Source organism: Cyrtonyx montezumae, unplaced genomic scaffold (assembly GCF_038088225.1).
Source record: "Cyrtonyx montezumae isolate F1298 unplaced genomic scaffold, pur_monq_1.0 scaffold_0, whole genome shotgun sequence".
In the NCBI taxonomy this organism is placed as follows: domain Eukaryota; kingdom Metazoa; phylum Chordata; class Aves; order Galliformes; family Odontophoridae; genus Cyrtonyx; species Cyrtonyx montezumae.
This window is the reverse complement of record NW_027071824.1, coordinates 17,687,492-17,700,330: the sequence shown is the minus strand read 5'-3', so window position 1 is coordinate 17,700,330 and position 12,839 is coordinate 17,687,492. Positions and strand designations below refer to the sequence as shown.

Below are 12,839 nucleotides of genomic sequence, written 5' to 3'. Positions count from 1 at the left end.
ATTCCTGCTCAGCCATCAGTCAGAATAAAGATATAATAGACCACCTCTAAAAATATTTTTATCTAGCACGTGACAAAACAAACATCCTATTTCTATTCATTCTAAACATTTGGAGATGATACATACTCCTATTCATGTGGTTATTGTTAAGTTTTTATGTAGGATATTATAGTACTTGGGTATAATGCTTGCAATAAATTTCTGTTTTTGTTCTGTAACTTTTTCAGCTTGTTGCCTTACAACTTCTAATCTTGCATTATTATTTTTACCCAGAATTATAGTTATGCTATGTATACGACAATTTTTTAATTACAACATGGTGTTAAATTTGTGTTCTGTTATGTGATACACTTTATGGCTCTCAGCATAGCTTCTAGTACAGTTTACTCAGAAATATTTTACTGCTGGCCAAGAAAAAACTCAGAGCCTGATTACGGAATTTTAGAAAGGCTTTAATCAGTAGTCTTTACAAGGAAGAGAAGAATGTTCCCATAACAAAACAACATCAAAATGAAGCACATAAAACTGTAAAGATTGTTTACAAAGCTCACCGTTAATTTCTGAGCCTCTTCCATTTGCCAACTGGCCTTTTCTAAGTAGAGATGCCTTGTGGCGTTCTTGTGCAATTGAATTTTAATGAAATACAATCAGGCACTTGAAGTGGAAGCATGCACCTTGATTTCCATGCAACACAGTTTCTCAGGTTATATTTATCATTTGTAGTATTCCTAGATTTTAATTGATAGGCCATGAAGATAGTGGTAAAAATAGAAAGTTGGAATTGGGAGAGAAAGTACATAAATACTCCGATTCCACTGCTTTCTTATAGTACTAATAGTCTGCAATTCTTTGTGAAAACAGAAAACAGTCATTGGACTTTTGTATACCAATCATTTTTAGTACTATCAGTGTTGCAAGATTCCTCTTGAGAGTCAGAATGCGTCAAATAAGAGCATGCAGCTGCATTAATAATTAGAAATGTCCTTGGTCAGTGTAGTTAGAACAATCATATTTGTAAATCACTGATTTCTTTAATTAAAAGTAACACATTCATATATTTCCCTGTGATTTCTGTTGGGTCATTGCTGTCTTTTTTCACCAGATTTCTGAATTCAGAAAGGAGCTTTGAGAATTTTTACTCCTGAGTTATTATTAAATAATGATGTTATTGTTGCGGCAAAGATTCTGAGATATCATGAAAGTGAATTTATGTATGTTCAAATTCTACAGTCAAAATTTAATAAGGAAGAGCTTAAGCGTTATTTATATATATTATCAACAACACAATAAAAGGTTATGGCAAAGGAAGTACTTTCAAAAGTCCCTGTTTCCTCATAATCCATCGTAATATTTAAAGCATGCTTTCTTGCTTTCCTTTCTTTCTTGTTCTTAAAATTCCTCAAATTTCTTTAACTGTTTTTATATTCATGAACTTGCTGGGAAATATATCTTGAAGACTTAGCTTGTATTGTTATGTAATAAATTGTACAGACTTGCTGAATTATTTGCAGCCTAAGCCAGTGGATCAGTCACTGAAAAATACCTGATGAAAAACACCTGATGAAAAACCTTTACCTGTGCTAAGTGTGAATTAAGCCTCTGAAATTATTAGTCTGAGGATGTAAATTCAGCTGAGAAATTTCTGCAACTGCTCATGACGTTTCTTTGTACCACATGCCCTTTCTTGGAGCCAAGAGTTGTGTTTTTTTTTTTTAACTTGGAAAGCTTCAGTTCTACGAATAACAAAGTTGTTTTGCAGGTGGAAAAGCTGTTTTGCTACATTGCTTTCAGAAATTAGGTCTCCGTTCTGCGCTGTGAAAAAAAAATTAATTCAGAAGTATGGAGAAGTGGTTCTTCCACAACCCTGTGTTTTTCAGAATCTGACAAAAAGTTTTTCTGTTACTCTTTCCATCAAATGTTGTCCTCATTTCAGCGTTTCATATTGCCAGGCTGTTTTCTAATAAAAGGCTGTGAGTGAATGTTTCAAGGGGATTTTAAGGAGAGAGAGTAGGAGTTGATGCTTTGTCCTTTATTATAAATCTTTAATCTGGGGATTGGGAGGGCACAGGGAAAGCTCAGCAGTTGCACAGTAGTCATTTTGGATCTGGTATCTGAGAGTTCATTTCTTATTGAACACTGTCAGTCTTTGTGTTAGTTAAGTTTCTAAATGTAGTTGGATGAAGTGATTTTTTTATATGAAAGGAACTGTCTGGAGAACAATTCCAAAATAAGACTAATATCAGCCGTAACATTTAAAAACAATTGTGCTTGTTAGTATGTCCAGATGGGGTCTTTTGTTAGGTTTTAGTAAACGCGCATTCACAAGAGTTATTAACTGAGGCAAAAAGAAACAACAGACCCTACTACTTGTGTAGGACCCTGGGCAGCAGAGCATTGCTTCGTTAGTTCAGTGTACATGGCAGCGTAACTCTCCCAAAGGTATAAATTAACATCTAACACTTAAGGCAACTGTCTAAAGTGGGAAGCTCTGTTGGAGTGCTAATACTTCTTGGTGATTAGCACAATTCACTTACTATTCTAAATAGCTTTATTTAACAATCGGGCACCGACAAGTAGGATTAATCATTAATTAGTATTTAATGGACCCTTTAATTTGGGGTTTCACACTGGCTTTATTTTAACTGCTGTAATGCTAATGCTTTTATGCTGAACAAGAAAGAAAAAATCAAGAGATTATTATAATTGAAGTGAATGAGAAGCATGAATTCTATGGGAATAAGAGTTATTTTTCAGTTAGAAAATTGTACTAAGGAAACGTTTTTACGTCTAAATAAAATACTGTCTATAGAACTCTTGATAACTATAGGTGATATATACCTGAACTTTTGCAATTCAGAGGAACAATTTAGATACTGTAGACTGAGAAACTGACTGAGAACTCATGCATATGTATACAAATCCTCAGGGCCGTACTTACTTCCTTTTCAAAACAGATCACCGTTTAATGTTTCTTCTTATACCTTTTCTATGTTATGCTAATGGAAATATCAATACTCTCTGGGGTATTTCTAGCAAATAATTAAACAATACCTGATTCATTTAATAATAGATTTTATTCCTTTAGTTTCTAAAACACAAATGCAGTATGATTTACACCTATTTCATAACATTATTAGCTATTTCTGTTTGAGGATGTTTTTCTTGTCTAATTTTCATTGAAGTCAGTAATTATTTCCTGGAATACATGTTAACTGAATAATTCTAAGAAAAGTTGTATTAGAAAAATGATACATCACATATATTGATCTTCACTTTTTTTTTTAAGTGTAATATACTTGGATGCTGTGATAATGTTTATATTACTTTCTGCCAATGAACTACACCTTGGTTCATAAGGATGCAGCTCTGCCCTACTTCTAGAGCAGCAGTATATTTGTGTGGGTTGAGGTTATTCACAAATCAGCTTTGAAATTTGAAATTCATAGATCAGTATTAATGTTAATTTGATTTCATATCAAATATGAATTTGTGGGCAAAAATCCTGGAGTGTTAAAGTTGGGAAATGAGTGGTTTTTTCACCTACCTATACGAACACAAACATTAGGAGACTTCCAATTATTTTTATTTTTATTGGTTGATCTCTCTTCTGTGCTATGCAAGAAGGGTAGTTCTCAGTAAGTCATGGCTTACATGGGTTTTATTTTCTTCTGATTTAATTCAGTGCCTTCGTTGATTTACATTTGTTGTTTCAATTTTCCTGAGAGCTAAGATTCAGTGAAACTGTCTTCTAATTCTGAGGGTTCACCTATTCAAAACATTAAGATTTGTTGTTTTTCTGTTTCTGGGACACTATGTAGCCCTTCATTCAAGTAAAACGTAGCTCCCATCCAGTTCACGAGCAGGTGCATGTTTTCAGCAGTTCTTCAGGTCCCACGTTCTCAAGACTGTGACTCAGAAAGCTGTGTCATAGAATGAGTGCTTGTAAAGTTTCATTGAACTGACTGATTTCACCAGAAATTCATTAAAAGGAATTTCCAGGGCAGCATCAGTTGCTTTCCAGTTTCCAATCTCATCCAGTATAGATTTATAAAGGCAACTAAATAGAGGTCCTGTAAAGGACCTTCCATTACCTCATTATTCTGTTCAGCCTGTTTAGTGATATAGCCATATTATAAGGTGAAAATACCTTTGTGATGCTGCCATAATTTTCTGTCCCATTCGCTTTCACACTAGCCTGTCAGGATAACTGAAAATTTGTCTTAGGTCTTCTACTCTTTTATCTACGCCAACCATAGAATCTTATAAGTGACGTTTAATTTAGTTGAATTATTCCCCTAATAAATACTGTATTTGCTATATGGTGCTACGTTTGTGGGGGGGGGGGTTGTTGTTTTTTTTTTTTTTAATATTGATGATCATTATATGTACTTATGTTGATTTGAATTGAAATAGTAACTCTTTCCTGTTCCTTTTTATAAGGTTTTGGCTATTCTAGTCAGGGCGGTAGTGGATGGAATGGCAGATCGCACTGGAGAGGTAGCAGGTGGATTGAAGGGGAAATTGCAAGAGCTGTTGGGCAGAGTGACTTCACGTGTGACAAATGATGGGGAAATCTGGAGACTTTATGCACGACTTTATGGAAATGGACAGAATGATAGCAGTGAAGATATTGAAAAGGTAAATGTGTTCTGATGTCTATGTCATGGATGCACACTACAAACATTTTGTTCTCCAGCAAGCTAAGTACTATAATAATATGCTTTTGTTTCAGATGTGTTTTGCTTTAGAGTTTCAGTAATCTTATCTTTTGCTTTTCATGTTTTTACAGCATGCATTTTTATTATCTAACCAAAGATAATAATTTTTATTAAATAAAGAAAATATTAAATAAAAATATTTTACATCCTTTTTTTTAATTAAAATAGTAGTTCTCTTATCAAAATTTCATTGTAAAGCATCCTAACAGAATACATGTTCATTGTCCTGGATTCATATTCTGAAATTTTTCTTGGCAGCAATCTGATAGCTATATATTATTTTATTATTTTTAATAGAAAACTTTGATTTTTAAAACAAAAAACAGTACTTTGGGGAAAAAAGAAATTGAATCATGATGGCATGATCCAGTGGCATGATAAGCCATCAAAGTTTTTTTGGATCTACAAAGAAAAACTGCAGGTTAAGAAGGTCTGTTACACAGTTTCCAGTGTAAGAGCGTTTTGACCTTATATAGCTTAAAATGGAATTCTTAACCTGTTAAGCTGTTGGGCCCCCCATTATCTCTCTGTGGTTTAGCTATGCTAACTTCCATCTCTTTTTCCTATCACTTCCCAGGAAATTGAGATGATTGCATTTCCAAAATTAACCACTCAGTACTGTTCTAAGTGTTTACTTTTGTGTATGCCACATAGTACTTCGCATTTGGTGTTGAATTTCCAAAACTCAAATAGCCTTGCACACTCCAGAAATACTTACAGGTTATCAGATCTTCACTGAAACTGGAAATACACAAGGTCAACAGTCAGTTTATTTCCTATTGGGGGTATGCCTTTGGCCAGGGCAAAAATGCCTGTCTGGAAGGTTGCTTGTCACTTGATGTCCAGTATATTATGCATGTGATTGGGCCCACAAATTGTATGCCTTTGCAGTTGAAATTGGAATTAATTGGGCTTTGCTCAGTGTCTTCCTTTTCAGGCTCTGCCCTGTGAAATGCCTTGTTTAGTCCTTTCTCAAGTCCATTATAACTTCATTTCTTCCCTTTTTTTTTTTCCCTATTTTTCTTTACTACTAAACAGTAAAAGGGATTTGGCCTATTTGGAATTCAGAAATACAGACTCTGCAATATCCTGTAATATATCCATGGATTCTTACTCAGACATGCAAACTAGGAGAGACTCTGTCTATACTATAAATGTAATCATTTCAGAATCTGGTTACATCACAGTATTTTTCACTAACCCAGTTATAAACGTGGTTTCAATTTGTGGAGTAGACATGACTTTAACTGAGTTTCCTAATCAGACTTGTTATGGAACATACGGCCTAACTTGCCCTGCAAGATGCAGTCATGTTTATAGATTTATGATATTTTTCCATGTATATCCAAGTATCCTAGTGTGGTGCACAGAGATGAATCATGAAAGAGCAAAACTGTCCACAGTCACAGCACAAACTAATATAAAAGTCGATTTAAATATACTAGATAGTCACTGGTAGCTTCTTTGATTCAAATTATAAATTATAAATGTGAAAAGCATGAGTTTTTTTATGTACCAGAAGTATCATTTGATGTCAAATATTAAGTGAATATAATTATCTGTAGAAGAATTCTAGATATATTGTTAGAATTTTCAACCTATTTTTATTGTTCAAAAGGTCATTGAATTCTGAAAGGGTATTATTTACTATTTTGTTGTATCATAGGACAAAGATGGGAAAAAAATCTATCATAGAACCATGTTCCTCCTTACAAATGTAGGGCTTGACCTTTATTCCATAATGTAATGCCTTATTTAGCACAGATTTAATTATATTTAGCTCATGTTTTTCCTGGAACCTAATTTGAAAGAATCTCTGTCTGGCTATTGTAGAGATTTCCTTTGTTGGTTTTTGTTTGTTTGCTTGCCTTTCTGTTCTGCTGTCATATCTGACACTATGAATCATTTGAGTCTGCAGCTGTGATTCACCACAGTGATACATATATATATATATACATTGAATCAGTTAGATGGGCATTAGCAGCGAAAACTATTAACTTTTACTTTTTAACTTGGAATACTTTTATCTTACCCTTTGTAAGTAGTTGACTTGCCACTTCTTTTAGAACTTCTTTCTTTGCTGCCTTAAATGCAGTCCCCACCTTTCCCACCAAAAGGCTCTTTCCAACCTTCAAGCGGCCCATCTGGATTCTGAAAACCTTCTGTTCCTTGTACTTTCCCCAGGTCAGAACCCTTTCCTTCCAGGATAAATTCAGGTTCCAGAAGTGCAAACAACCAAATGAAAGGACTTAGAATTCTTTCCCAGCTCTGATATCTGTCAACAAAAGGCTTTGCTTGTTGCTCTGACTCAGACACATCAAGATTAAAATCAGGCTATTGTAAAATCTGTTTTCTTACAAGTTTTTCTTTCTGCTGCCTAGTGCCACCAGCAATTATGACCTAGCTTACTACAAAAAAGAAATAGTCTGCTCTAATTTGTCTTTATGCACCTTTATTGCCACTTGCAGCCATTCAGCATGAGCAGTTCAATCACCTGGGCAGTAATGGCTGATACTCTTGCTGGGAGAGAGAAAGTAGAAGCTTCTGGGATGACAGTCCCCAAATTTCATCTGTGCTTGTTCAGCAGTGAGAAGGCTTTGTTGTGCTCTTGTACACGTAGTCCACTGAGAGCTTTTTCTTCCTTTGTATAATACTTAAACTTTTTAAAAATAAGTGATTGAAGAGTTGAACTAAGCCACACATCTTTACATGTGCATTTGTCTCTAGTATTTCTTTTACTGTAGAAAGATAAAACAAGAAAGCAAAAATTAATTTCTTATTTTTTTCTCTTGCAAATCCGTGTGCGTTCGTTTAGTTAACTAGATTTTTATGAAATAAGCTCTGAGGATTGATACATTTTTTTTTAGATTTTTTCTTTGAATGGTGAATGCTTATTTTGGACTAGCTATATGTTCTGACTTCAATTCATAAGCTTCCTACATTCAAATATCATTTTTAATCTCATTCATGAACTGTTTTTTTCCTCTTCTGGCTAATGGAGTACTAATTCTAGTATGGTATTACTAGATTTCTGTTCTCTAGTTATCAAAAGTTACAATAATAAGATTAATTGGTTCTTTTTTTTTCTTTCTTGTCCTTACACCAGGAGAGAAACATTGTTTTACTCTCTATGCATTTTCCTGCTCTCGGTTATATGCTTTTTCTTAATGGTGAACCCTCCTGTGATATTTATGTTTACTTTCTCAGTTTGTTATTCACATGGAGAAACAGTGCAGTATGGCAACTAATAGTTGTGTCTGTAAAATACTCACCAAAAATGCATGTATAGAAGGAAAGTTTTGATGTATTCAATTCTGTATTTAATAGCTACTAGGTTACTATTCGGTGTGAGTACAAGTATTTTTCCCTTTTCATGTGTATTCAATTATGATGCCTTAGCAAATATGGGTCACATCCATCAGTCTAGACAGCTTTTTAAAAGATAAAAATTAGATACATGTTACTTTGTATGCCTGTCATACTTGAAATGCAATACTGGTGAATAACATCTGTGTTGCAGCTGGTGCTTACTACTGCAGAAAAAGATGCTACTTCAATTTGCAGAAAATCAAGAACTGTAAAGATATGTTTATTGTCTTGACTGACCACCAAATTTATAGCCTCTTAAAACTAAATTAGTCTCCTAGTTCATTTTTGTTTTTCTTCCCTTTCTTGCAGTCACTGCAGTGTCTTACAAAGGCACATAAATGTGAAATACAATCAAATGATTGGGAGAAAGATGTTTCTTCTTTTAAGGAAGTGACAAAAGGGGCCATAGAGATTGCACATGGTATGTCCTACCTGAAAAGATCTTATACATATGATGAATGTAGCCAATATTTATTAAGAAATAAAATTTTGCATTATTCATTATATTTATTGTTACTATTTGGAGTCTTCTAACATAGAACATTCCAGACTTGGAATATAAGGTAGAAATTGTGTTAGGTGAGTCATGAATGGTAAAATGATAACACTGTGTTTTCCAGTATATTTCATGGTCTAGCAATTTCATAGTTCAAGTGTAAATGCATCAGTAATTCAGTTCTCAAATCATGACATTTGATTGGCAGTGCTATGCCAACATCTCCAGGGTAGTTAGTTGTATGTATACTTTATTCAATAAGACTATTCACTATGCTGTCATATGTTTTTATGAAGGATTCTTTTAGTCACAGACTTAGTGATTTTAAAAGGATTTTCTTAAAATTACTTGGCTTTCCTTTCAAATATCCCGGAAAGGAATACTGCATTCAAACATGTATAGAAGATATAAAGGTACTTTTAATCAAATGTTGTTTCTTAAAGATTATTGCTATTGAGGTGATGTATCTTTGTTTTGATGCCCTCCTCCCCTGTGTTTGGATTCTAGTGGCTATAAAATGCAGTAAGAACAAATCCAATAGTCAGGAGGCTTTGCAGATACTTTCTTCAGCTCGGCTTAACTTACGTGGCTTGTCATCCAAAGCAAAGGTAGGAATGTTTGGAATACGTATCTTTATTCTATTACTGGCACCCATTTTTCTGTTTAAAGTCATTTACTGATAAAATAATACCTTCCTGTCTTGGTGAATCATCAGAAAGATGTTCACCTCTACACTGTGTACCATTTGTACATAGACTTCTAACCTTCTTCCTGACAGGATTTAACTGAAATAAACCTACTGTTATAAAATTTTAGTGTAATCTTCCAGACTGAGTTAGAATTTTATTTAGTGTTGGGCATTCAGACTGAAAAGTTTGGAAGAAATCTGTCTTTTTTAAGACTTAATTCCTTAATGTGAGTAATCATGGGGAGGAGTGGAGCAGTCTGAGAAGGAATGACTAGTAAACCTCTAACAGGGAGAGAAGTGTGTCCAGACTGCTTTGCATCACGGTTATTTATTAAGGGAGAAACTCATTTTAATTATGTTTTCATGGATATCTTATAAATTAAGATAGTAATTATCTGGAAAATGTTATTGTATTTGAATTACGTTTTCTTTCTGGAGCTGTAGCTTGTACCTCCATAGTCAGTCACCCAAGGAGCCAAGCCTGTTTCTGCACTGTTATTATCCTAATTTTACAGTGTATCCCACAACATGAGACAGGGCTGTTGTTTGAGGGCTGATACAGAATACCTTTTTGTTCAAAGTCTTAATGTCTTATTCTTCCTGGCTCTGTGTGGGGTTTCGTAAATGTGAATTACAGAGTGTAAGTTATATATGGTGTGTTTGGGTTATAAAATGTTGATCCCTCATCAGTGTGTTAAACTTGACTTGCTTTCTTTTAAATCCTGCATCTTTAAGGATAAGAGCCTAGGAAAGCTGTATAAAGCAGACATAAGCAAGCTCTATAAATAACTGTGCTTGTAGATCCTAACATATGTAAGTCATAGGAATGTTGTAAAAAAAAAAAAAAGTCCATTTGTATGTTGTATGGTGATTCATGCAGTTTTTTGTTTGTTTAAAAAAAAAAAAGAGCCTGCAGATTGGCCATGACTGTAGAAAAATTGTTTCCTTGACATAAATGATATAAACACATGGTGGTGGTTTATCTTATACTAACACAATCTTGAAAGATTAAATAGTTGAATTGAATACATTGTTTTCTTGAATTCCTGAAGGTGTTTCTTTATTCTTGGTGTCTCTGAGTTTCATGTCATCTTGCAGAAAGCTGACATGTTAGAGACAAAGCTGTTGGTGTCACTTACTGGAAAGTATGAAAACATAATTGTCATTTTTTGTTTGAAGTCTAATTGAATTTTGAAGTATGTTGATTGTTGTTTAAAAACTCAGCCATCTTCTGTACGATGATACGCACAACCTGTTCAACAAGTGTTGAGGAGTGTCCAAACTCAACTGCAGTGTTGTCTTTTGTTGCCTCATCAGTGTGTGATTGTTTTGTGGTTAATTTTTTATTTTTAAAAGAGAGAAAAGCACACACACACAAAGAAAAAGCATAACTACTGAGTCTGATTTCAGAAGGAATAAAGGAGTAGTGAACGTAGATTTTAGACAAGGATAGTCCAAAATTCTATTCTAAGGATCATAAATGGATCACGCAAATGGATCATAGTAGGTTTTGGACTGGTGAAATAACATTGCTTCTCAGATTTCCCAGTCTACTTGGATCCTCAGAGGTGGAAATCTGACCCCAACCTTATGCCACTCCCATCATGTAGCCAGACTCAGCTAAAGGCTGCCCCTAGATAATGTGTTGTTAACAGGCTCCTTTCTGCACAGAGCTTTCTGGGCTGTCACACACTCTGAAATATGGTACAGTGGACTCTCTTCTGCTCCTTGGAGCCATGCATCATTCAGTTATGAAGGTGGGGTCTTCCAACAGGAGAGAGGTCCTGGAGCTGTATTGTGAATGCATGAAATGCGGGTACTGTTAGTGAAAAACATGAGGCACAAACCTGAAGAACAGTGCTGCATGAACTCCCCCCAGGCTGCATTTAAGTGAATAGAATTCTTTTCTGTCACAAGAGTTTGAGAGATGAAAGTCAGAGAAGCCTCTGTACTTGTATCAAAAATGTGTTCCTATTTTTGTGGAAGAAGGTCCTTGGTTCAGTGACAGGACTGTTCTGAAACTGATGACTTTGGTTCAGGCTTTTTAAGTCCATATATATATATATATATATAATATATATATATATATAATTACATATATATATTTATATATATATGTGTGTGTATATATATATGTATGTATTGTTCCATTATGTTTTGTTGATACAATGATGGCAGGAGTACTTCACAACAACTTTTGTGTTTTGGGTTTGTTTTTGTCTCTACATGTTGGCTTTTTCTTACGACAGATGGAGTGTGCCTTCCTTTTTACATAATAAGGGGGAAACAAGCTTTGATCCCCCCACTTTGTTTATGTGGAGCAGTACCTCTCAAAGCCTCCATATTGCTCAAGTGACAGATCCTAGTCTTGCAATAGCAACTTGTTCTGGTCTATCTGCTCTCAGACCTTGTGTGTCTTGAGACTTTAGACTACCTGGTTAGCATTCCTCCCCCTTGATTTTCCTGTAAGGATGTGGATTTTGATTGCTTCCAAGTTAGCTGCTGTTTGTTTGTTATTATCTTACAGTCTTTAAGAACAAACTCTTTTCATTACGTGCTGGTATTTTGTTTTCTCTTATATAACATTATGCAGAGATGCGTGTCTCAGCCCATATATGTCTTGACACCAAATACACTAGTTTTATTTGGGTTTTTGGAGAAAATGACACAACAGTTTGTGACACTGAGATGATGACCACTAAAATTCACAGCTGGTACTTTATCAACAAGTGAATCAGTAAACTGTAGTTGGCAGTCTGAGATGTCCTTTTGTTTTGAGTTTCACAGCTAAGTCCATAGCATTCCGTGCAATCAGGAGTCAGTGTGTGCAGTGCAGTCACAACAGAGACCCAACCTTCCCCTGTACAGGGGATTTCAGTCCCTTTGATTCACCTGTTTATTAGTCACAGGATGGACTACAGGGAGAGAGAGACATTGTGGCTGCTGAAAATATGAAAGGCAGCACAGTAGTGCTGAGCAGGCTCCTGAGTTCTCTCCCCTGAAACAAATAAACTGTGTAAGGGTGGTTTAAACTAAAGTTTCTCTCTGTCCCACAGCAACGCTTTATAGATGTAGGAAGCCATGAGATCTGCAATGAGATCGCTGATGAAGTGACAACTATGGACAACTTGATTGCTGAACTCCAGGAACTGAGCAACCAGCTGAGGGACCAGGGCTGAAACAGACAAGATTTCGTGGCTGGAAGGCATGAATGACGTATTTATTTTGCTACAGCTTTTGCTGATGAAACGGTAACAATTCTAAAGCAACTACAGCCTCAATAAACGTTATTCTGAACACTGCTATTCTTGTGGTCAGCTTTCTTCAGATAATAGACTGCTTTAGATCCTTATCTGCCCTCGCAGTGTTACAGAGCTGCGCGTCTGCTTCCTCGGGCCCAGATTTTCTGGCAGCGAGCCGCTTGTGTTTATAAGGCCATTGCTGAGGATTAGCTGTGGCTGAGCGCGTGGCGCCACACCCACGGGGGGCAGCTCGAGAGGTGCCGGGGTGGACGAGATGGAAGGAGGACCACCCGGCGGAGGCGGGAGCTCACTCTCTTCCCACCTAT

General features: G+C 35.5%; 1 protein-coding gene across 1 annotated transcript in view; it reads left to right on the top strand.

The window, feature by feature from the left end:
- The window catches only part of TTC27 (tetratricopeptide repeat domain 27), a 98,571-nt gene extending 85,995 nt beyond the window's left edge, over positions 1-12,576 (top strand). The window contains exons 17-20 of the mRNA XM_065729131.1: positions 4,441-4,638; positions 8,397-8,508; positions 9,091-9,191; positions 12,328-12,576. Of these exons, the coding sequence (XP_065585203.1) occupies positions 4,441-4,638; positions 8,397-8,508; positions 9,091-9,191; positions 12,328-12,450 (534 nt within the window). The 3' untranslated portion in view covers positions 12,451-12,576. The remainder of the gene's footprint in view (positions 1-4,440; positions 4,639-8,396; positions 8,509-9,090; positions 9,192-12,327) is intronic.
- The last annotated feature ends 263 nt before the right edge of the window (positions 12,577-12,839 follow it).